The sequence below is a fragment of the Lithobates pipiens genome, unplaced genomic scaffold (assembly GCF_037356315.1).
Source record: "Lithobates pipiens isolate NorthernLeopardFrog02 unplaced genomic scaffold, aLitPip1_a1.2 Scaffold_35, whole genome shotgun sequence".
NCBI classification, from domain to species: domain Eukaryota; kingdom Metazoa; phylum Chordata; class Amphibia; order Anura; family Ranidae; genus Lithobates; species Lithobates pipiens.
In genome coordinates, this window is record NW_027507811.1 from 25,254,562 (window position 1) to 25,280,486 (window position 25,925).

General features: G+C 45.5%; 2 protein-coding genes across 2 annotated transcripts in view; both read left to right on the top strand.

Annotated features, from left to right (window-relative positions):
* LOC143956263 (uncharacterized) overlaps nt 1-25,925 on the top strand; it is a 60,631-nt gene that overhangs the window by 14,158 nt on the left and 20,548 nt on the right. The window lies entirely within an intron of this gene.
* Nucleotides 274-12,110, top strand: LOC143956342 (oocyte zinc finger protein XlCOF8.4-like). Its single transcript, XM_077466558.1, has 7 exons — nt 274-393; nt 9,122-9,265; nt 9,389-9,542; nt 9,659-9,756; nt 9,867-10,005; nt 10,689-10,828; nt 10,975-12,110. Exons 1-7 carry the CDS (start codon nt 316-318, stop codon nt 11,374-11,376), a joined length of 1,155 nt encoding a protein of 384 aa, XP_077322684.1. The 5' UTR covers nt 274-315; the 3' UTR covers nt 11,377-12,110.

Genomic DNA, 25,925 nt, shown 5'->3' on the forward strand with positions numbered 1-25,925 from the left:
CCTTATCTGCATTTAATTAGCCTCAGAACCCGTGTAATTCAAAGGTGTTTGGGTTTAAAGGGATGAGGTGGCAACTCTAGATAAGCTGCTGGTGGCAACATAATATTTTAGCCCATATATGAACACATGTTGTCGTACAACTAAATGAGCATGTCACATGTCTTCGAAATTCAGCCTGCTGTGCTGGGCTACAACAAAATGGCCGACAAGGACCAATCACAGAAGAGCCTGCCTTTAACCCATGCTGCTGAGCATTGAGGGGAGGGGGGATGGGCGCTATTGTTGCAGGAAGTGAATGGGACAGAGTTGGGAGCGATGGAGGCAAACTGCACCGACCTGACGGAGAGGATATTACGGCTCACCCTGGAGATCATCTACCTGCTGACCGGGGAGGTGAGGAGGATTCTGGGAGCACCGCCAACACGTTTGGTTCATTTTATTGATTGATATCTGATTGAAAAAACAACTTTTGAACAGTTTTATTCCAGCAACAAATCACCGGGAAGTGTCTAAAGGACATACTTTTTGTTTATAAATGTTTTGCAACATTTAACTAAAATATACTTTTTTAAGCAACTTTTTTTGTACTCGCAAATGGATAAAAAAGAAAAAAAGATTTGTTATATATATATATATATATATCTATATATACACACACACTCATGTTGTAAAGCGCTGAGCAAACTGTTGGCGCTATATAAAACCTATATAATAATAATAATATAAATATATATATATATATATATATATACATATACACACCTTTTGTCAAGAATTATTTTAGTAAAACTTCTGTCATGTAGCTTACTAAATCAGTATAAAAAAATTATAATTTTAAAATTAAAAATAAAAATTATTCATCCAGTTGTGAGTACAAAAAAGTTTACTTAAAAAATCGAAACAGTAAACAAAAATGATGTCCATTTGCCCCAATTCACACCGGTGCAGCCTTGAAATTGCGCTACTTTCAAAACTGCAGATCGGTGTGATTTGAATCGGCAATTTCATTGCGACTTCATTTAACCACTTGCCTACCGGGCACTTTCCACCCCCTTCCTGCCCAGACCAATTTTCAGCTTTGGGCGCCGTCGCACTTTGACAATTGCGCGGACATACAACACTGTACGCAAATTACATTTTTATCATTTGTTTCACACAAATCAAGCTTTATTTTGGTGGTATTTAATCACCTCTGCAATTTTAATTTTTTTGCTTAAAGTGGAGCTCCACCCTAAAGTGGAACTTCCGCTCATTGGAACCCTCCCCCCTCCGGTGCCACAATTGGCACCTTTCAGGGGGGAGGGGGGTGCAGATACCTGTATAGTACAGGTATCTGCACCCACTTCCGTCATAGATATCCGCAGAATCTGCGGGTATTTACGCCACTTCCTGCGGGTCCCCCGCTGTCTGCTGGGAAACACACGGATCCCAGAGACAGCGGGGACCATACTTATTGCGCAGCGCGACTCGCGCATGCGCAGTAGGGAACCCGGGAAGTGAAGCCGCAAGGTTCCCATACCCAAGATGGCGGCGGCAGCACCCGAGAGCCGATCGTGAGTTCGGCTTCGGGTGCCGACATCGCGGGCACAGTGGGCGGATAAGTGTCCTTATTTTAAAAACAAAAAAACGGCGGAACTCCGCTTTAAGAAAACAAAAAAAAAAAAAGTTTTCAAACTTTTTATTTTTTTATTTTTATTTTTTCATAGTTTGTTATAAAATTTTGCAAACGAGTAATTTTTCTCCTTCACTGAGGTGCGCTGATGGGGCTGCACTGATAGGTGACACTGATGAGGCACGGATTGGCAGCGCTGGTTGGCACTGATTGGCACCACAGGTGGGCACAGATCAGGAACGATGTCCCTGTAACAGAAACCGATTGACACCCTCCCAGCACTGGAAGCCCGCGCTGTAGCAGTCTTTCGGCTATAGTGCGGTGGAAAGTGGTTAACAGAAGTCCAGTGGCGGCTTGTGTTTTTTTTTTTTTGTTTGGGGGGGGCACAAATGTCCACCCCCCCACGGCACCTCAAAGCTAACCCCCCCACCTCCCCCCCCACACTCATCTGCTGGATCAGTCCACTTACCCCATCTAGGTGGTGGGGATTGGGGCATTGGGTAGAGGCTACTATGTCTTCTCCTCCTTGCTTCAACCGTGCGTCTCCTCCCCTCCTCCTAGGCATCCAATAGGGTCACCTGTCCTGTCGGCCAATCGGTGATGGGTATCAGACGCGCTTCCCGATTGGCCAGGAGGAGGATCAGTGTTGAAACAGCGAATATTCATTCGCTATTTCAAACACCTGGGTGGGCTCGTAGCGCAATGCTCTGCACCCGAGCCTACCCTATTTTAAGCCTATTAGAGCCTCTGGCTCTAATCGGGTGCTTAAAAAAATAAAATAAATCCAAGCCGTTATAATTCAGGCGCCGGTGTCCTATAAAGGGCCAGACACAGTGGCGATGTATAGAGCACTGCATCGCTAGAAGGTGGAGGGAGTGGTGGCCATGGATAGAGGTAGCGGCGCTCGGGCGCCCCTAATGCAAGTCGCAACAAAATCACAGAAAAGTCGTGCAGGCACCTTTTTATAAAGTTGCTGTGATTTGAATGGCAACAATTTGAGCGGTTCCATTGCCGAAAATAGGGTGCTACTTGTAATGCAATTTTGAACTGTCAAATTGCATGACAAATTGCATTGGTGTGAACAAGGGCTAAGGCCGTGTTCACGCTTGTACGACAAACGCTCCGACATTGGACTTGACTTTGAAAATGCTCCCTGCACTACTTTGGTCCGACTTTAAACCTACTTCAGCCCATTAAATATCACTGAAGTCGGATCAAAGTCAGATCACCGTCTTAACTGATCTGACTTTGGCATGCGTCTTATGCTCTGATCTTGAAGGGAAACAGCATGCCAAATAAAAAAAAATAAAAAAACGACATGGGTTCCCCCTCCAAGAGCATACCAGGCCCTTCGGTCTGGTATGAATTTTAAGGGTAACCCTCATGCCGCAAAAGACAGCGTGGGGGTCCACCCAAAATCCATACCAGATCCTTATTCGAGCACACAGCCCATCAGGTCAGGAAAGGGGGTGGAGACAAGCGACCACCCCGCCCCCCCCACCTGAACCGTACCAGGCCGCGTGCCCTCAACATGGAGCCCCCCCCCAACCCCAAAGCACCTTGTCCCCATGATGATGAGGACAAGGGCCAGTTCCTGACAACCCTGGCCATTGGTTGTCAGGGTCTGTGGGCAAGGGGCTTATCGGAATCTCCGTTTAACAAGGGGCCCTCAGATTCTGGCCCCCCCACCCTATGTGAATGAGTATGGGGTACATTGTGCCCCTACCTATTCACCCAAAAAAGTGTCAAAAATAAAACACAGTACACAGGTTTTTAAAGTAATTTTTTACGGGAGCTCCGGCGTGGCTTCCAATTTTCTCTCCCCTCTCCGGTTCTTCTCCGCTGATGTCTTCTAGCCCTCTCCGGTTCTTCCCCGCTGATGTCTTCTAGCCCTCTCCGGTTCTTCTCCGCTGATGTCCTCTAGCCCTCTCCGGTTCTTCTCCGCTGATGTCCTCTAGCCCTCTCCGGTTCTTCTCCGCTGATGTCTTCTAGCCCTCTCCGGTTCTTCTCCGCTGATGTCCTCTAGCCCTCTCCGGTTCTTCTCCGCTGATGTCTTCTAGCCCTCTCCGGTTCTTCTCCGCTGATGTCCTCTAGCCCTCTCCGGTTCTTCTCCGCTGATGTCCTCTAGCCCTCTCCGGTTCTTCTCCGCTGATGTCCTCTAGCCCTCTCCGGTTCTTCTCCGCTGATGTCCTCTAGCCCTCTCCGGTTCTTCTCCGCTGATGTCCTCTAGCCCTCTCCGGTTCTTCTCCGCTGATGTCCTCTAGCCCTCTCCGGTTCTTCTCCGCTGATGTCCTCTAGCCCTCTCCGGTTCTTCTCCGCTGATGTCCTCTAGCCCTCTCCGGTTCTTCTCCGCTGATGTCCTCTAGCCCTCTCCGGTTCTTCTCCGCTGATGTCTTCTAGCCCTCTAGCCCTCTCCGGTTCTTCTCCGCTGATGTCTTCTAGCCCTCTAGCCCTCTCCGGTTCTTCTCCGCTGATGTCTTCTAGCCCTCTAGCCCTCTCCGGTTCTTCTCCGCTGATGTCCTCTAGCCCTCTCCGGTTCTTCTCCGCTGATGTCCTCTAGCCCTCTCCGGTTCTTCTCCGCTGATGTCCTCTAGCCCTCTCCGGTTCTTCTCCGCTGATGTCCTCTAGCCCTCTCCGGTTCTTCTCCGCTGATGTCCTCTAGCCCTCTCCGGTTCTTCTCCGCTGATGTCCTCTAGCCCTCTCCGGTTCTTCTCCGCTGATGTCCTCTAGCCCTCTCCGGTTCTTCTCCGCTGATGTCCTCTAGCCCTCTAGCCCTCTCCGGTTCTTCTCCGCTGATGTCCTCTAGCCCTCTAGCCCTCTCCGGTTCTTCTCCGCTGATGTCTTCTAGCCCTCTAGCCCTCTCCGGTTCTTCTCCGCTGATGTCTTCTAGCCCTCTAGCCCTCTCCGGTTCTTCTCCGCTGATGTCTTCTAGCCCTCTAGCCCTCTCCGGTTCTTCTCCGCTGATGTCTTCTAGCCCTCTAGCCCTCTCCGGTTCTTCTCCGCTGATGTCCTCTAGCCCTCTCCGGTTCTTCTCCGCTGATGTCCTCTAGCCCTCTCCGGTTCTTCTCCGCTGATGTCCTCTAGCCCTCTCCGGTTCTTCTCCGCTGATGTCCTCTAGCCCTCTCCGGTTCTTCTCCGCTGATGTCCTCTAGCCCTCTCCGGTTCTTCTCCGCTGATGCCCTCTAGCCCTCTCCGGTTCTTCTCCGCTGATGTCCTCTAGCCCTCTAGCCCTCTCCGGTTCTTCTCCGCTGATGTCCTCTAGCCCTCTAGCCCTCTCCGGTTCTTCTCCGCTGATGTCCTCTAGCCCTCTAGCCCTCTCCGGTTCTTCTCCGCTGATGTCTTCTAGCCCTCTCCGGTTCTTCTCCCTCTGTCTGCTGTCTTCTGCCTCTGCCAGGTCTTCTCCGCTGTCTTCTCCCTCTGTTCTTCTTCTGATGTTGATTCAATGGTTTTCGGGAGACCTCATGCCATATTTTTAGTGTGGGGGTTTCCTCTTAAAATCCATCCATACCAGACCAAAAGGCCTGGCATGCTCTTGGAGGGGGAACCCATGCCGGTTATTTTTTTTATTTGGCGTGGAGTTCCCCCTAAAGATTCATACCAGACACAAAGTGCCTGCATTGTCAGGATCAAAGTCGGATACCCGATCATTGAAGTCGGATGGATGTCGGACTTCAAGTCGCAGGGCAAAGTCGGATCCACAGTCGTACGACTGTCATGTTCTACTGGTGTAAACCGCCTTACAGCCTGGTTCACACTGGTGGGACATCTGCTCCGGCTTTGGGAACACATGTCGCATGACGTGTACAAATCAATGGTTCCCTATGAGAGCCTTCTTAACTGGTCCCTCACAAGTTGGTCTGACTTTGAAAAAGGTTTCTGCACTACTTTGGTCCTACTTCAGCCCATTGAATATCATTGAAGTCGGATCAAAGTCAGATCCTCGTCCTAACCATCCGACTTGTGACATCCGACATGGTGATTACAGCAGCAGGAAAAGGAATTTATGTCACCCTGGGATTGTTTTGATTGGTCAAAAGACAAATTCAGAGCAAAATCTTATCCTGTTCTTTCAAGTCGGATGGAAGTAGGACTGATGTAGGACCAATGTCGCCGGGCAAAGTTGGATGACAGTCATACCAGTGTGAAGCCGGCCTCAGACACTTTGTCAAAGAACATGTACACCCATGATTAGCAGGTTCTCAGCCAAAAAAATCTTTAAAAAGAAAAATGTTTATCACTATCCAGTTGTCAGTACCACAAATTCTGTATGTTGCACCCTGGGGTTTAGTTAGAGAGCACCTCACAAATTCACTTGCCAAGAGTAGTCATCTAGGTCGATAGGGAGAAATCAATAGATCTCTATCAAAGTTTGGCCTTGTTGCACTTTTTCGCTTATACCCCTAGGTGGCCAGGTACTTGGTTTTACTAGATACATGAAGGGCAACCCAAGGTCAGGTTATGGGTATACAGGTATCTCAGCTAATGGGCAGGGGTTTTCTTGAATCCCTTGGCCTGCTGGGAGAACTTATATATTTGGGTGGAGTCAGGTGATCTATGTTCTGTGCCACCTGGATGGCTGTCTGGGTGGACTTGTGTCGTACACTATTTTAGTACATTTTCAGTTTTGCAGTAACACACTACAGTCCATTTACCTTGGTTTCCTATGGGTCACGTTCATATCCTTTGTGTTTTATGTGTACAGCCCTGCTCCTAATGAGCAGACCCTATTTTTTTTGTAAATGTAAGTTTGTCTGAAGCTGCAGTTTGGCTCAGGCTAATTATATCAAAGTTCTGGTTTCTGTACCAGTTCAGCTGGGTTCTGCTAGTTTCCACTTGACCGTGGGTGTCGCTGTCCCCACCGGTAAGTGTTGGAAATGCAACAAGCTGAATGCGTTGGGTACCCCTTTTACTCAGAAATAGCCCAGTGGGAGTGGTTTACCTGCTGTGCATTCTGGGTAAGGGTACTTAAGGTACAGGCGTCATATTTTTGGGGTTCGTTATCCCGACCTCATGGCCCTCCTGGCCTGGGGTATGTGCTGCCTGTTTCTGTGTCTTGGGGCCGGCTGGCCCGAGGCTTTGTAACTGAAAGGGTGGGCCCCAAAGTCTTGGGGCCTACCGATCCAGGGGTGGTCCTGAGCTGTCTGGCCTGTGGGGAGAAGCTAAGCGACTGGAGTATCTAGGGGAGGACTTTTCCAGGAGAGGACCGAGCAACAAGGCTGGTATCACTGGAAGAGCCTGGAGACTCAGTTGGAGTATGCATCCCGGGTCACCTATCACACAGTATCACCGGATCGTCTGAAAGTAACTGGTACTGTGTGACAACTCTTTAATTTCTCAACAAGTTGCTGGTTGTGCTTTCCAGAGGATTGCACAATGATTCCGTTGAATTGACAAGTCTGTGGCAGAGACTTTGTTCGAGCATCTCACCGGCTGCTAGGTCAGTGAGAGAGGCCTATCCGGTGATTGCCAGATCCAGCCTGGGGAAGCCATTTGTCCTCTGGATCAAGGAAATACCTCAAACCCACAATTACAAGGTACCTGAACTCCCCTTCTATCCGTCTATTGCAAAACTTCATGTTTTTTCAAATAAATCTTTGGAAAAAGTGTTGGAGCGAATATTTTTTAATCGACTTTACAACGGGACCCCTAAGACGGACACAGTGAGCAGGTGAGGTAAGGGTAAGCCCAAAGAAAACAAGCAGCTCCTTCGGGGGTCAGTGCTACATATGGAAAGGGCCAGGGACTTTTTTCTGGTTTTTGGTTCCATAGACTTCAATGGATCAAAAATGTATTGAAAAAAAACGCACCTGGAATATGCAAACTGCATCCTGCATAGGTGTGAAGCAGGCCTTGCTGTTGACTGACTCACTACCTCTACTGGAAGTCTATTCCAAGCATCAACTACTCTTTCAGTCAATTATTACTTTAAAAGATTAGTTTGTCCCTGTGTTTTTGATCTTTGCTTCATGGATGTATGTATGTATATATCTATCTATCTATATATATAATCTCTCTCTCTATCTCTATCTCTATCTCTATCTCGATCGAGTAGTAGGTCAGGGACAGACACTTTTCTGGTTAGGGAAAGTGCAGACCCCTGGCGAGTTTGGTCAGCTCCGGGACAATGTCTGTTTGTAGGAGGTATCCAGACCAGCAATGTGGAGCACTTCACAGCAACATTCTAGTGCCATCCTGATATACCGCTAACTGCCACCCCTCCAGCAGAAGTTGTCCTCAGGTAATACTAGGGTTGCCACCTGTTCGGGATTCACCCGGACAGTTTGGGTTTGGAAGCATGCCTCCAGGTTTCAGACTGTCTGAGACCCGGACACATTATTCAGACTGGACTGAGTGTCCCTCCTACTCTCTCCTGCCTCTAAGTGAGTACGCTAAGGTAAATCAGGGTTCACTCATTACATCAGATTCCTCTTTGTACACCAGAGCATCCCTTATGTTGGAGTTTCCGAAGTTTTTTTTATTTTTTTTTATTTAGCCAGGGCCGTCTTTGGCAGGGCAAAAGGGGCAGCTGCCCTGGGCCCAGTCATTGTCGTGGGGCCCAAAGCAGCTGCCCCTTGAGCCTACACTGCCTGAAAATAGTTGACACATGGTTTCAGGCGGGCCCAAGAAAATGTTTGCCCAGGGTCCAATTAAAGACGGTCCCAAATGTAGCAGTATTGTTCTTGCTACTACCCATACCCTACCACCAGAGAACAACCCACATGCAATTCTCCTGCTCCTGACGATCTCAGAGACACCACTTATGTGTATGTTAGTTGTTTGTACCTGTAGTACAGCTCAAAAATAATAGTGCGCATTTTGTTTTGTTTTTTATTCTACCTAAAACACCCTGACACTGATACTAATTTTAAAAAAAAAAACTGTCCTTGACCTTTGACCCTGACCTTGACCCAAACACTAACCCTGGCACTGACCAAGGTCAGACCTTGATCTAGTTTTTTAAAAATTTTTTTTTTTACATTATTTATTTATTTTCAATCTGCAAGGAAAGAGAGAGAGAGAGACAAATGTATCCCTCTCCTCCATTCACAGAGAGAGAAAAAATTGGGGACTTGATTGATCACTGTGGAAGCCAATCAGAGGCTATCGCATAGATCAGGTGACCCGGAATCAGGCGTTCCAGGTCCCATACATCCCATACGTTAGACTCAGCACAAAGGGAGATGAGCAAATATGCGGCCCCATGGGAAAAAAGCCCTGTCCAGTGGGGCCACATATTTGCTTACGCTCGGCGTGAAGGGGTTAAACATTACCACTAACCTACAGTATAAATTGGAACATCAATGTGCGTGTGTGTGTGTGTGTGTGTGTGCGTATGTGTGTGCGTATGTGTGTGCGTGGGCTCTGTTTGGGTACCGTGGGCCTAGGTCCTACCTACAGAAGGATGACATTGATCAGATTCTAGCACAGAGGGTCATTGATGGCAGCAAGTTTTAACTTTTTTTTTTTTGTTGAGAAATGTATATAGTGATTGCTAATCTCTCTCCACAGGATAACGTAGTTGTGAAGAAGACATCAGGAGATGGACAGAACCCCATTATGGTTCCTCTACATTCCTTACTGGTTCCAGAAAGAAACAATGAGCAGAAGATTTTACAAGTCTCCCAGAAGATCATTGACCTCCTGATGAGAGAGGTGAGTAGTGGTGGGAATTCTGGGACATTATCCAGTAACAGACAAGGGATGTGTATCCATAAGGTGTCAGGATGTCTCCATGGAGGAGGCATTTATACTACTTTGTTTTATAATTATATACAGAGTGGAAACTGGAGCAAGTTTAATGTTGGTATCAAAGAAGGGATTAAAGAAGACCAGGAGGAAGATAGTGTGATGAAGGAGTGGGAGTATATAGGACACAAGGGTCTCTACAAGGATGTCATGATGGAGAATCAGCCGCCCCTCACATCACCGGGTAAGAGGAGACTTTATTGTAAAGGAGAGAGCAGTACGGAGGGTCCACCTAGATCCCCCATCATCTGATAAACACATAGAAACAATGTATTCAGTCAGTGTGTGTGTTTCCTACAGATGGATCCAGTAATGGGAACCCACCAGAGAGATGTCCCCGTCCTCTGTATTCCCGGGATTCCACACAGGAGGGTCACACCATCCCCCACCATCATCAGGTAGATGGAACTGAGAATGTTAAATTCAAACTTGGCTCTAAACTTTATTAGATGATATTCTTCTATGTTGTCTCAGGATAGTAGTGTTCACAATTGTTTTGTGATTTTAGGGGACAGAAGTTATGGGTATAAAATTTGACATTAAAGAGGAAGAAGACATGTATGTAATAGATAATCAGCTGTCTATAATTGAAGGTGACTTGATGGAGACAATGACCAAGGAGGAATCTTCTCTAGATGTTGGCACAGGTAAAAATGATATAATCTAAAATGCAGCACTTCCCATATTTATTTTATGTTCATTCTTTCATATTTCAATACATTTTCATCAAATTTGGCTTGTTATGATATGATGGAAAAGTATCCAATGAACCTATACCGCATCCCATGCAGTGGAGATATTGTACACTATATGAAAGGTCCATCTCCATTCCTCAATATAACGTCATGTTCCCAACAAATGAGGTGGAGATACTGTACACCATATGAAAGGTCCATCTCCATTCCTCAATATAACGTCATGTTCCCAACAAATGAGGAGGAGATACTGTACACCATATGAAAGGTCCATCTCCATTCCTCAATATAATGTCATGTTCCCAACAAATGAGGAGGAGATACTGTACACCATATGAAAGATCCATCTCCATTCCTCAATATAACGTCAAATTTGATGGAGGAAGGTCCATTTCTTTTCCTCACCATAATAAATGTCATTAGTGTATGTACATCTTCTTCCAGTGTCCTATAGCTGCTTTGGTTGTATTGTACACCTCATCTAACTCTCTCCTTGCGTCGTTATCTCTGTACACAACTCCAGACCAAAGATCCGGGTAACAGTTGACTTCTAGACCAACATTCATTATTCCAAACTGCAAAACATGAGCAATAACCATGTTTTATTATTATTGATTCAAAAATATTTCCAACAGGAGGCCACAGAAGCTGGAATATCCCAGAGAGACATCTTATTTTATCTGCAGATTATGATAAAGAAGATAATGACCTGGTACAATATTCTCCAAGAAAGAGAATTGTTACAAAAAATGTACATCACAAACCTAATCCTATGGTAAGATCAACAAATCAGTTTAATTCTAAAAATTTCCAAAGATAAATCCCACACCAATATCCCATACAAGCTATCACAGTGCAGATAAATCACCGGATCCTTCTAATCTTGAGGAATCTTCTCACAATTATCTGTTTCCTTTTCAGAATTTTGAAACATCATTCAGTAAAAACCATGACCAGGTTGTACACCAGGGAATGCCCACCAGTGAAAAACCCTTTAAGTGTCCCGAGTGTGAGAAATCCTTCATGAGGAAAGCGGGACTTGTTCAACACCTGAGACTCCACACCGGGGAAAAGCTATTTTCATGTTCTATTTGTGGAAAGACTTTTACCGAGAAATCGCAACTCAATAGACACCACAAAGTCCACACGGGGGAGAAGCCCTTTTCCTGTCCTGAGTGTGGAAGGTGCTTCCCCCATAGGGGGAACCGTGATAAACACATGAGGATTCACACCGGGGAGAAGCCATTTTCCTGTTCAGAATGTGGGAAATGTTTTGCGCAGAAATCGACACTAATCATCCACCAGAGAATGCACATCACCTGAGGCTGGTGGAAAACTTTTGGTGGTGTTTCACTGGCGGAATCGTCATGTCCTTAGAACAGCCATACGAAAAAAATTAGGCTTTTCGAAAGGATCAGCCAACCCATATGGAACATTTTAGTTTTATTGTTGGGTGATTATTTTTTGTTTTTTTTCTTAAATTTTTTTAAAAAAGTACTTCTTTTTTCTTTTCCTTTTTTTTATCTCATTTATGGTGTATCTACATGTTGTACTTTTTCTTAAAACTCAAACTTTTTGCCTTTCTCTGTACTGGAGATTTCCCCCTCTTCCCGTTGTGTCAAAAATAAAGGGAAAATCTATCCAACAAAGAAAGACACCGATATCAATAAAACCATGCATTTTTTGGATGTACATGTCCCCCCTGGAGAGACTTTCTGTCCCAATGATAGGTGTCACTGGGAAATGTCCTCAACATGGATACACGGATGTGTCATATACTTCAAATGGATTTATCTTGATCAAGGAATTGGTAGTGCAAGTTTTTTTTTTTTTTGGGGGATTTTTTTTTTTTTGGGGGTAATTTATTATAAATTACTCAACAAAAGCTCAAGCCTTCTCCATTCTGTCTAAAAATAACAAAAAAACTGTTTTGGATTTCCACTAATTATTGAAGTTCTCTGCAAACAATGGTGGGGTTTTAGGTTGTCCTTCTTTCTTTATATAAAGATACATGTATTGTGTGACAGCAATAAGATAAAGTTCTCGTTGGTAAACCATAGTGTGGTCTCCTTGTTTTGTTTCATACGCACTGAGCAGCTGATCTGAGCGTTTTGTCGGATATTCCGACTGTGAGTGGTCTGCATCATACTGTTTCAGTCGGAATATCCGTCGGACCAACTTTTCCAACTTGCCGGAAATATTTTCCGACAAAATGCTCCGATCGGACATACTCCGATCATGTGTAGCCTACTCCGACGGACAAAGTGCCACGCGTGCTCAGATCAAATCCTAGACCAAAGCTATTGGCTACTAGCCTGAACGTAGTCCCGTTGTAACGAAATAACGTCATGAAGTTATGTACAATCGGATTTTCCAACAACTTAGTCCGACCGTGTGTATGCAACATCACTTCTGGACCTCTTCCGGAATTAATCTGTCGGAATTACTCCAAAGGATTTGGTTGTCGGAATCTCCGACCGTGTGTACAAGGGCTTAGGCCTCATGTAAACGGACATTTAGGAGCAGTTGGGCATCTTTTTCAGCTGCCCCTGAGCTCTCCTCTGTTTGTTTTCTTATCAGTACACGGGGTCATTTATAGGCAGTTGAGTTTAGATGCATTTTTTTGGAACGCTTTTGGAAAAAATGCTTTCAGGACTGATGTTTAGAGGCATTTGAAATGCCAAATGCCTGTAACAGCTTGTAAATGCTGCTAAACGCGGTAACTCACATTTAGCGGGGTTTTCGTTTAGGGGTGTTTTTTTCTGCAAACTTCTGCAAATGTGGCTGAACAGACATTTGTTAATGTAGGATTCTAGCTGTCACGTTAAATCGTTCAGGAAGGAGAGGTTAAACAACATCCCGTGTACATGAAGCCTAATTTTCTACCTGTCAGCTCATCCTTATCACAATTGTATACTACCACCAGAATGTGGTCATTAGGGCCTCATTGTTCCAGACCAGTTCAGCCAATAGAACTCAAAATTGAATCTCATATTGTCCCACTGTCATGCTTCCTTGGTTGAGAGAGCTAGCTGCAGAGGAGGTACATCTGGGCACATTAAACATGGAGTGAAGGGCAGCGTGGAACTTTGGCAAATACTAAACCAGGGGTATAGTCTTTTCTCCAGAGGGAAGAAGCCCAGACCAAGACATCTCTGGCTAGGAAGCAAAATAATATGGATCAGTGAATGGGGAAATTCCATTAGCGCTTTGGATTCTTGGAGTAATGAGGAGATGGCTGTAGAAGCAAGAGTCAAGAAGGAGGTAATTGCCTGAAACTGTACATGCACTACAAACGCATAGTAGAGGTGGTCAAAGCCTCCAGGGAGGCTTCCAAAGTCCAGGTCTTGTAAGTAAAGAACAAGCTGTTCTTGTGTGACCAGCTGTGCTTTCAATTTTCTAATACAAGACTTCTGGTGGGTCAGCGGAAGGCAGAGGCACCTTGGAAAGGTCTGTGCTTGGCTTGAGCATTGTTCGGTTTCATATACTGCTTTATGCATTAACATACCGCCTTAGCCCTTGTACACACATTTCCGAAGGAAAATGTCCGATCGGACCGTGTTGTCGGATAATCCGACCATGTGTGGGCTTCATCTGACTTTTTCCGTCAGAATGTCCAACCAACAAAGTTTGAGAGCTGGATATAAAAATTTTCCGACAACATGATCCGATCGGACTTTGTCCGATCGTTTGTAGACAATTCCGATCGGACAAAGTGCCACGCATGCTCAGATCAAATTACGAGACCAAAGCTATTGGCTACTAGCCTGAACGTAGTCCCGTCATAACTAAAAAAACTTCATCACGTTACGAACGATAAGATTTTCCAACAACTTTGTCTGACCGTGTGATGGAACACCAGTTTCGGGCAAAATCCGACTGATTTTGTTGTCGGAATGTCCGATTGTGTGTACAGGGGCTTAGACTAATGGCGCGTACACACGACCAGTTTTGCTGTCGGAATAAACTCTGAAGGTTTTTTCAACGGAATTCCGCAGCTGAAGCTGTCTTGCGTACACACGATCACACCAAATTCTGACTGCCAAGAACGCGGTGACGTACAACACGTATGACAGGAGTAGAAAAAAGAAGTTTAATAGCCAGTAGCCAATAGTGTCCGTCTCGTACTTGCTTCAGAGCATGCGTCATTTTTGGTACGTCGGAACAGCATACAGACAAGCGGTTTTCCCGATAGGAATTGGTTCCATCGGAAAAATATAAAACATATTCTCTTTTTAGGTCCGTCAGAATTTTTGATGGAAAAAGTCAGATGGGGCATACACACGATGGGAATATACGATGAAAAGCTCCCGTCTGACTTTTTCTGTCGGAAATTCCGCTCGTGTGTACGGGGCATAAGTCTGTCCAGAAAGTATGGCCACCTGCTGACTTGGCACCATCCACAGGCAGATTAACTTTTCAACAAGACATAGAAGTTGAATGCACTAGGAAAGTGTAGTAGAGGTTATCAGAGGCTCCAGGGAGGCTTGCAAGCAGTCTATGAGAGAGTCCAGGTCTTGCAAGTATCATACAAGCTGTTCTTGTTTGGCCTACTGTTTAGGCAGGTGCCTACAAGGGGAATGTTCTATGGTAGCAAGTGAGCTTGGGCTTCCCTGGTTAGGGAAGAGTTGGGTATGATACCACCGGTTTCTCGGGCTTTTTGGGCATTTTTATATATAAAGGCTGGGCTTGAGATAGCTGGTAGATGGGACCGCATGGGAGCCAGAGGGTCCTTGTCACTTGGAAGGATGTAGCCTTTGTCTGCCACCCCAAGGGAGTCACCAGTAATGGAAACTACCAGTTATTAACTCACACCTTCACAAGTATGCCTGGGCAACCACAGGATAGTTCTCTGTTGCACTGTATTGTTCCTTTCGTTTCAATTGTTCCAATAGCTACTTAATGACTGAACGTATTGTCTTCCCCTCATGGCGCAGTCTGCTCCCAGTTGGGGTGCCTGAGGGTGTAGCCCCTAGAAAGGCTTGTGATATCCGCAGACACCGGTTCTCTACAAACTTGTAATTTTTACCTTTCCATGCACTACCCACTACTGGCTTTAACTGATTGTAAGTTATGCTTATTTCTGTACACCTTGTAAAACTTCAATAAAATGTTAAGGGAACCATCTTTCACTTCCTCCCGGGGCACGGCGGTGCCAGTGTTCTGGCAAAAACGTTCCCCTCATCGGATAGTGTCCGCCCCGTAGCAGCGCTTGCTCAGTACGGAGGACAAGGAGACTCAGAAAGTCTCCGACGATGAACGGCGCCAGCGCACTGAGTCCAGGTTGAAGCCCCACCATCCAAGTGGACATACGGTAGCACTTAGTAACAGGGCCACTTGCGGGCTCGCTTCGCTCACCACACTTTGGGCACAGCCTCGCTTCACTCGGCAAATTTTTGTTCTAACTCTATGTCCACTTGGATGGTGGGGCTTGAACCTGGACTCAGTGTGCAGGCGCCGTTCATCTTCGGAGACTTTCGGTGTCTCCTTGGCAAGCACAGTACAGGGCGGACACTATCCGACGGGGGACAGTATTCAACAAGACACCGGAAGCAAGTTCACCTCTCCCCCCTCCCTCTCAACAATTATCTGGGACACGTCGCAGGTCCCAGGTGATTGCCGGGCCAGTCACAGTGCGCATGCGCAGTACGTGCCCAGCTGTGAAGCCACAGCCGGGCACCCACAGTGACAGAAGAAGTGAAGTGAGAGAAGCGTGGGTGTCCGATTAATAAAAGTCAGCAGTTACAAAAAGTGTATTTTATATGGGTGGAACTCTGCTTTAAACAAGAAAAGAAAAAAAGTGTTTGTTTCATAAAAACATAGAAAAGCGACGGCAGAAAAAGACAGAGTAGTCCATCGAGTCTGCCCATTTTTATTCATTTTTTGTTTTTTTCATTAACTTTATTGTCTGACTATAAGCCTATGTTTGTCCCAAGCATGTTTGAAGCCATTTACAGTTGACTGTCCCACTACCTCTGGTAGTTTATTCCAAGCTTCAACTACTCTTTCATTTCAATAATACTTTTTAAGATTAGTTTTGAACTTTCCTCTAGTTAGTAGGAGGTCATGTCCCCATGTTCGTGATTTTGGTTTCATATTAAAAAAACTGCCTTCCTGAACCTTATTCAACCCATTGACGTTTTTAAAGGTTTCCATCATGTTTCACCTTTCCCTTCTTTCCTCCAGACTGTACATATTAAGTTCTGAAGTTGCTCTCGATATGTTTGATTTCCCAAACCTTTCACCATTTTTGTTACATATCTCTGGACTCCTTCTGCTTTATCAATACAGAGAGCATAGGTGTGCGCACAGGGTGTGCTGGATGTGCCCCAATCACGCTGTGCTGCACAGATTCCCCATGCTGCATGGCTGCAGAAGAATGGACTGGGGAATCTCTGTCTTAAAGGTGAGGCATCAGGGCTCTGTTTAGACCTCTGATATCTCACAGAAGACCCCCAATGGAGCTCCTAAAAAATTGTATATATATTGTAGACATGTCACTGGAGAAGTGGTTGAGGGGGTGTACATCTCACCTAGGTTGCTACACAGTGTGAGATGGTAAGTCCAGGATGGATCAGTTTCTCAGCAGCAATATGCTGCTGAGTTGTTATTTAATCTTGCCGGGCCTGGGTTTATATGGAATGACAGGTAGGTTTGGTAGAGGGACCTGTCATTCCACACCCCCCATCCCTCGATCCAGTTCTGGGTTTTGGATCAGGTGAGCTTTGATCCTAATTAGCCTGGGAAGGTAAAGGCTCTGCGGGCCTGCAGGTGTTCGCTCTCAGCCAGGGAAATGAACAGTCTGTGTGTTGGAGGAAGCTGCAAGCACAGCCACTGCTGGAGCTAAAACCCACCCTGCGATATCCAGGCGAAAGACGCTGTGTTTATAAGTGTCAGATAGGTGAGAAGAACCTGTTAGTAAGCGCCCAGCCGGGCTAGGTTGTTTTCTTTTTTTTGTTATTATTTTGTTCCTGTTATACACAAGAAGCACGGTGTTGCTGTATATTTTGTTTGTTGGACTGTTTGTACCACGAATAAACGCCAAGGTCTGCTTTATAAATTCCAAGTCTGCTGTGAACTGTGTCCAAACTCACCCTACCCCGGGAAGATCCCTTACAATTGGTGGAGAATTCGGGCAACACGGTTGCTAGGGGCAACGGTGTGGACAGACTTGGCTACAGCTGCTTATGTCCTGGGTGAAAGCTGCAACTACACTCCAAGAACAGTCCAGCAACATGGAGGAGATGCTGAAGCAGTTTATGCAAGTGAGTTTGCAACAACAGCAGGCTCAGACAGAGGCCAATAGACGACATGAACAGTCCATGGCGGCACAACAGCAGATGCATAAGGAAGAGTTGCAAGCTTTGCGCCAAAGCCAACAACAACTTATCGAGCACCTGATAGTAAATCGAGAGGCGCCTGTGGTTGCTAATCCACCCACAGTGATGAGAGCCGCTCCAGAGATTTTTTTTGGGAGAAGGACTGTGCAGAAAGCGCTGCAAAAGATGACTGCTGAGGACGATGTTGAGGCCTATCTAACAGTATTTGAGCGCGTGGCTGAGCGAGAGAAGTTACCCGCCGCTGAGTGGGCAGAGGTAATTGCGCCCTATTTAACAGGTGAACCTCAAAAGGCCTACTATGACCTCAGTAAGCAAGAGGTTAAGGACTATACTCGGCTAAAAGAGGAGATACTTGCCCGACTAGGAGTTACTACTGCAGTCCGTGCCCGGAGGGTACGCAACTGGAGCTACAGTCTGGACAAATCAGCGAGGTCCCAGATGTATGACCTAATCCATTTGGCAAGAAAGTGGTTGGAGCCAGACACTTCTACTCCTGCACAAATCCTAGAGAAGGTCGTGATGGATCGCTACCTCCGAGCGCTTCCTACTGACCTGCAACGCTGGGTGGGACAAGGTGATCCTAAGAATGCAAACGAACTTGTCAACCTTGTGGAGAGGTTCCAGGCGACTGAGGACTACCTCCGTGATGTTCCTGCAGCATCTTCACCTCCCCGGAGCGCCAGATCTGTGCCGTCAGCTGGTAAGAGACTTCCATCTATTGGGGGAGTGTGGAGGGGTGCTGATGGAGGAAAAAGGGCTCAAGTGGTGTCTCAGGGACAAAAGACTGGTGATGGTCCCGGGTGGCTAAGGGGCTCTGAAAAGGACTCCTTGCCAAAGAGACCAGGCCCTATCCAGTGTTGGAGATGCCATGAGGCGGGACACGTGTCTGCCCATTGCCCTCTTACCACTGAACCCATGGAGTGTGACGCTAGCCGGCGTCAGTCGCTGTTTGCGGAACCATCTTGTGCTGCAGTTCCTGGACTAGAGACTGAACCGCAAATTTGCAATATTACCATTAATGACCTTCCCGTTGAGGCGTTAATGGACTCGGGAAGCCTCGTAACCTTGGTGCATGCTAGCCTGGTGGCTGGGGACTTAGAGTCTAAAAAGCATATGAGTGTTGTGTGCATACATGGTGATACAAAAGTGTACCCTATAGTGCTGGCTAAAGTCGGGACTGAACAAGGCACCGTACAATATGAAGTGGGTGTGGTGAAAAACCTCATGCATAATGTAATATTGGGGCGCGATTTTCCATTATTCTGGGCTCTCTGGGAAAAAAGGAAAATCCCCAAAAGGAGTGGGGATACCTCTAAGGGGGTTGCTTTGTCCCCTGTGAATGATAGAAGTGTGCAGGATGAAAATGATTGTTCTCCTTTGCAGGTCCTGGCTGGGGAGGAGGAGGCTCCTCCCACTGAGCAAAATATACTAGACTTAGAGGTGTCTAGGGATAATTTTGGCGCTGCACAATTACAGGACCCCACTCTCAAAAATGCGAGAGAGCAGGTTGCTGTTATGAATGGGGTACCTCAGGAACCAGAGGCTGAAAAAAGATTTCCACATTTTTCGGTGACTAATGATCTTTTCTATAGAGTCAATAAGATTAAGGATGAGATTGTGGAACAGCTTCTGGTACCTAAGCCGTACCGGCGTCAGGTGCTTGACATGGCACATAACCATGTTCTTGGGGGACACTTGGGGACTGACAAAACGCGAGAGAGGGTTCTCCAGAGGTTTTTTTGGCCGGCGATATATGATGACATTAAAAAATACTGCGAGTCGTGCCCCACATGTCAGGTTAGTGCCCCAGTGTCACATTTTCGCAGTCCTTTGGTTTCGCTCCCTATTATAGAGGTGCCTTTTGAGCGTATTGCCATGGATTTAGTGGGTCCCGTTGTAAAGTCAGCTAGAGGACACCAGTATATTTTGGTAGTCATAGATTATGCGACCCGCTATCCTGAGGCTGTACCCTTAAGAAACACTGCATCTAAAACAATTGCACGTGAGTTGTTTTATATGTTCTCTAGGACTGGGATCCCCAAAGAAATCCTAACTGACCAAGGTACGCCATTTATGTCAAAACTGATGAAGGAATTATGCAAACTATTTAAAGTCTCACACATCCGTACCTCTGTATACCACCCCCAGACGGACGGATTGGTGGAGAGATTTAATAAAACTTTGAAACATATGTTGAAGAAAGTGGTGGGAAAAGATGGTCGTGACTGGGATCATTTATTACCCTACCTCATGTTTGCTATTAGGGAAGTGCCCCAAGCGTCCACAGGGTTCTCACCATTCGAGTTGGTCTATGGTCGTCACCCTAGGGGTCTACTGGACATTGCAAAAGAGACATGGGAGAGTGAGTCCACCCCATACAAGAGTGTTATTGAGCATGTAGCACAAATGCAGGACCGTATAGCCACTGTAATGCCCCTGGTAAGGGAACACCTCCAGAGAGCTCAAGAGGCCCAAAGTAGAATTTACAACCGGTCCGCAAGAATCAGGACATTCAACCCAGGCGATAGGGTCCTTATACTAGTCCCCACTGTTGAGAGTAAATTCTTAGCGAAGTGGCAAGGTCCTTATGAAATTGTTGAAAAGATCAGTGAGGTGAACTACAAGGTGCACCAACCAGGTAGAAGGAAGCCTTTCCAAGTTTATCACATAAACTTGATCAAGCCCTGGAAAGACAGGGAATCCTTGGTGGCGACAAATACTGTTAATAATTTGTCACCACCAATCCCTCCAGTCAAGGTAGGTGATGCTCTATCAGTGTCACAGAAACAGGAGGCTCTGGAATTTTTACAGAAAAACAAAAACAAGTTCTCTGACCTCCCAGGGCGTACCCACCTCATCCATCATCACATTGAAACTGAGCCTAGAAGCAGAGTAAACCTAAAGCCCTATAGGATACCGGAGGCACGTAGAAAAGCCGTATCTGCCGAGGTAAAACATATGCTTGATCTGGGGGTAATTGAGGTGTCACAGAGTGAATGGTCCAGCCCGATTGTGCTAATCCCAAAGCCCAATGGAACTTGGAGGTTCTGTAACGATTTCAGAAAGTTGAATGAGATCTCCAAGTTCGATGCTTATCCTATGCCCAGGGTAGATGAGTTGATTGAGAAGTTAGGTAACGCCAGGTACATAACCACCCTCGATCTCACAAAGGGTTACTGGCAGATTCCACTTTCTGGCGAGGCTAAAGAGAAAACTGCATTCTCCACCCCTGATGGGCTATTCCAGTATGTAGTGATGCCATTCGGGTTACATGGAGCGCCTGCAACTTTCCAGAGGTTGATGGACTTGATTCTGCGACCACATCGGGATTACTCAGCCGCCTACCTCGATGATGTGGTCATTTTTAGCCCTGATTGGGAAAGTCACCTCTGTAAGGTACAGGCCGTGTTGGATACCATAAGTGATGCAGGGTTGACCATAAATGCCGAGAAGTGTGCTCTAGCCCTAGAAGAGGCCAAATATCTGGGCTACATTGTTGGGAGAGGATTGATTAAGCCACAGCTAAATAAAATTGAGGCAATACAGAATTGGCCTAGACCCCTGACAAGGAAACAGGTTAGAGCTTTCCTGGGTATTACGGGTTATTACCGTAGATTTGTGCCGAACTTTGCCTCAGTTGCTGCTCCACTAACTGACTTGACAAAGGGCGGAAAGACAGCAATGGTCACGTGGACCCCAGAGGCCAAGAAGGCTTTCCAAAGCCTTAAGTCTGCCTTGTGCCAACCACCTGTGTTAGTTACCCCCAATTTCAGGTGAGAATTTCTGGTCCAGACAGATGCCTCTAACACAGGCTTAGGTGCAGTACTCTCACAAGTAGTGAATGGTGAGGAGCATCCGGTGACGTACTTGAGTAGAAAACTAACCCCGGCCGAGAAAAATTATGCCATTGTGGAGCGAGAATGTTTGGCAGTGAAGTGGGCCCTAGAATCTTTAAAGTATTACTTGCTAGGCAGGAAATTCAAGTTGGTGACAGACCATGCCCCCCTAACATGCATGAAGTTAAACAAGGAGAGAAATGCAAGAGTGACTAGATGGTTTCTGTCCTTACAAAACTTTAATTTCACTGTGGAACACAGGCCAGGGAAATTACAGGCAAATGCTGACGCATTGTCGAGGGTGAGTTGTCTGTGGGGACAAAAGGCTCAGCCCTCCGGTCTGAAAAAGAGGGGGGGGATATGTAGACATGTCACTGGAGAAGTGGTTGAGGGGGTGTACATCTCACCTAGGTTGCTACACAGTGTGAGATGGTAAGTCCAGGATGGATCAGTTTCTCAGCAGCAATATGCTGCTGAGTTGTTATTTAATCTTGCCGGGCCTGGGTTTATATGGAATGACAGGTAGGTTTGGTAGAGGGACCTGTCATTCCACACCCCCCATCCCTTGATCCAGTTCTGGGTTTTGGATCAGGTGAGCTTTGATCCTAATTAGCCTGGGAAGGTAAAGGCTCTGCGGGCCTGCAGGTGTTCGCACTCAGCCAGGGAAATGAACAGTCTGTGTGTTGGAGGAAGCTGCAAGCACAGCCACTGCTGGAGCTAAAATCCACCCTGCGATATCCAGGCGAAAGACGCTGTGTTTATAAGTGTCAGATAGGTGAGAAGAACCTGTTAGTAAGCGCCCAGCCGGGCTAGGTTGTTTTCTTTTTTTTGTTATTATTTTGTTCCTGTTATACACAAGAAGCACGGTGTTGCTGTATATTTTGTTTGTTGGACTGTTTGTACCACGAATAAACGCCAAGGTCTGCTTTATAAATTCCAAGTCTGCTGTGAACTGTGTCCAAACTCACCCTACCCCGGGAAGATCCCTTACAATATAAAAAAAAATAATAATAAAATATATTATTAAATAAAATTGTAAAAAATAGAAAAATTGTACAAAAGTTATGATAAAAAAATAAGCTACTGACATCAAGCTCTTCTCTACTGACACTGTCCATTTTCCAAACAAATCAGACTGAGATACTGTACACCATATGAAAAGCCCATCTCCATTCCTCAATATAACGTCATGTTCCCAACAAAATGAGGTGGAGATACTGTACACCATATGAAAGGTCCATCTCCATTCCTCAATATAACGTCATGTTCCCAACAAATGAGGAGGAGATACTGTACACCATATGAAAGGTCCATCTCCATTCCTCAATATAACGTCATGTTCCCAACAAATGAGGTGGAGATACTGTACACCATATGAAAAGCCCATCTCCATTCCTCAATATAACGTCATGTTCTCAACAAATGAGGTGGAGATACTGTACACCATATGAAAGGTCCATCTCCATTCCTCAATATAACGTCATGTTCCCAACAAATGAGGTGGAGATACTGTACACCATATGAAAAGCCCATCTCCATTCCTCAATATAACGTCATGTTCCCAACAAATGAGGTGGAGATACTGTACACCATATGAAAAGCCCATCTCCATTCCTCAATATAACGTCATGTTCCCAACAAATGAGGAGGAGATACTGTACACCATATGAAAGGTCCATCTCCATTCCTCAATATAACGTCATGTTCCCAACAAATGAGGAGGAGATCCTGTACACCATATGAAAGGTCCATCTCCATTCCTCAATATAACGTCATGTTCCCAACAAATGAGGAGGAGATCCTGTACACCATATGAAAGGTCCATCTCCATTCCTCAATATGATGTCATGTTCCCAACAAATGAGGAGGAGATACTGTACACCGGGGGTCAGCAACCCATAGATCGTGATCTACTAGCAGATTACGACCAGCTGACTGGTAGATTGCGGTCTGGGCTTTCTGACCTTCCACCTCAGAGCATCAAACAGAGTGCAATGCAGAGGGACTACTTGTAAAGTTAGAGGTGTAGTATGGAACAAGAGCCGCATTAGCCGATGCCTCCTCTGTAGTGCTGGCTCCTATCCCATGCAGAATGATACCAACTTCAAGCCAACTCTTATCCCAGTGAAATGTTGCCTCCTCACCACCTGATTTAAACCCATGATTGCCGCGCAATGCACACGATTGCAACACGGGAGTATGGCAATTAGAGGTTTAAATCAGGTATGAGGAGGCAACACTGTGCCCGGTGATCTTTGAATTCTTCTATGTTGTTCAGGTAGATCTCCACCTCTTTAATTTTGCCTACCCCTGTGTACACCTTATGAAAAGTCCATATCCATTCCTCAGTATAATGTCATGTTCCCAACAAATGAGAAAAAGATACTGTACACCATATGAAAGGTCCATCACCATTACTTAATATATAACTTCATGTTCCCAACAAATGAGGTGGAGATACTGTACACCATATGAAAGGTGCATCTTCATTCCTCAATATAACGTCATGTTCCCAACAAATGAGGTGTAGGTACTGTACACCATATGATAGGTCCATAACCATTCCTTAATATAACATCATGTTGCCAACAAATGAGGTGTAGGTACTGTACACCATATGATAGGTCCATCTCTATTTCTCATTATGAAGTTGTGCCTAGTAGTAACAGTTGACTTATAGATGAACATTCATGGCCCCTAACTGCACATGAACACCAATTTTTCTTTTTTTTTTTTTTCTCAATCAAAAGTTTTATTGAAAACCAAGTCAGGTTTACAGTCAATGATCAAATATATGTATTATAGCAGTCTATCTGTAAACAGTAAAAACAAATAATTACATCACCAATGTGTTCAGATTTGGTTAACGATAAAGTATGAGGTGTTTATGCAATAGAAGACGTTAACTAGCGTACAACATTTGAGGAACGGTGAGTATTGAGTGGGATGTTTTGGGGGGGGGGGGAGGTGGCAGGGGGTAAGGGAAGGGGAGGGAAATGTGGGATGTGGTTCGCCCTTTGCAATAGTATATAACTCCGCTTGTTACATATACACTTTGTCATTCGGAGCCTGATTCCTACTCTGTTGGAGGGTCAAAGATGCTGGAATGGTTAGCCTTTAAGTGTGCGGAATTCAGGAGAGAGTGTGAAGGCCAGCCATGGTTGCCATGTTTTGTTAAAATTTGTGCTGTTTTCATGTTTGGCCGCCACAGTCTCCTCCATCTTGTAGATGTATTGTACTCTGTTAAGCCAGTCTGACCAATTTTTCATTATTTTCAACAGCTGAACACATTGGCAAGAATACTTCACAGGGAAACCATTTATTACCAGACTTTATAGAAGAACAAAATTGCATGGCACACTGTTCTCCAGGAGTAAGACTTGCTGGTCAATATACATATCAAAGACTAGATCACGTAGAGAGATCAACAGATCAGTTTACTTCTGAGCAATCTAGTAACAAATCCCATATTATCTCAAATGTCCAATCAAGGTGTCCAAGTACAGATGGGTCACCAGATCCTTCCAATCCTGAAGAATCTTCTTCCAACAATTTAGATGTAGTTACACAAGGAAACAATGAGGTATTCCCATGTACTTTTTATAAAGAATCATTCCCAAAAAAACATGGCCTTGTCAAACACCAGAGAATCCACACCAATGAAATTCTTTTTTTTTCCCCCTGATTGTGAGAAGTCCTGGCTAAACAAATCAGAACTCATTCAACACCAGAGAATCCACACTGAGGAAAAGCCCTATTCATGTTCCGAGTGTAAAAAGTATTTCACCGTCAAATTACAACTCATGATACACCAGAGATTCCAAACTGGGAAAAAAACTCTTTGCATGTCACCAGTGCGAAAAATATTTCACCTACCAGTCAAAACTTGACATACACCAGAGAGTCCACACTGGCAAGAAGCCCTACTCCTGTTCCAAGTGTAAGAAGTCCTTCACACACAAGACAGGACTAATTCGACATGAGAGAATCCACACCGGAGAAAAGCCCTTCTCCTGTTCCCGAGTGTGAAAAGTCTTTTATTGGATGAACTGATCTGTTTCTAGAATAATCGTGTGATAAAGATGAGGCAAGGGTCGGGTATTACAAATATTTCAGTTTCAGGAGTTTTGGTCTATTCCATTTATTTATTTTACCAAAAGCACTAATCTGATATATAATTTATTGCACATATTATTATGTTGTAGCTTTGCTTTTTTGTAACAATTCATTGAACATTGCGACCCAATATCAGGCTTGGAGTGAGGGTGCGATTCCCCCGGGTCCTCAGAAATTGGGTGCCGGCGCTAAGCTCACTCATCCAGCAGTGACAGAGTGGTTTAAATAAAGAATTTCACACTCCCAGCAAAAAACAGAATTAAAACCCATTTCCACTGCATTTGTGATGAAGGATTCAGGGCACCCAAGAATGTCCAGCAAGCCCCAGGACCTTCTCCTACAGTTGATTTATCTGCAGGTACGGGGGGAAACCACCAGTGCAGAACTTTCCCAGGAATGGCAGCAGGCAGATGTGAGGGCATCTACACGCACAGTGAGAAGAAGACTTTTGGAGGATGGCCTGGTGTCAAAAAGGGCAGCAAAGAAGCCACTTCTCTCCAGGAAAAACATCAGGGACAGACTGATATTCTGCAGAAGGTACAGGGATTGGACAGCTGAGGACCGGGGTAAAGCCATTTTC

Coding starts and splice junctions, on each gene's coding strand:
- LOC143956342 (XM_077466558.1), top strand. CDS start 316: ATGGAGGCAAACTGCACCGACCTGACGGAGAGGATATTACGGCTCACC. Junction 9,266..9,388: donor TTGACCTCCTGATGAGAGAG/GTGAGTAGTGGT, acceptor AATTATATACAG/AGTGGAAACTGGAGCAAGTT. Junction 10,829..10,974: donor ATCACAAACCTAATCCTATG/GTAAGATCAACA, acceptor TTTCCTTTTCAG/AATTTTGAAACATCATTCAG.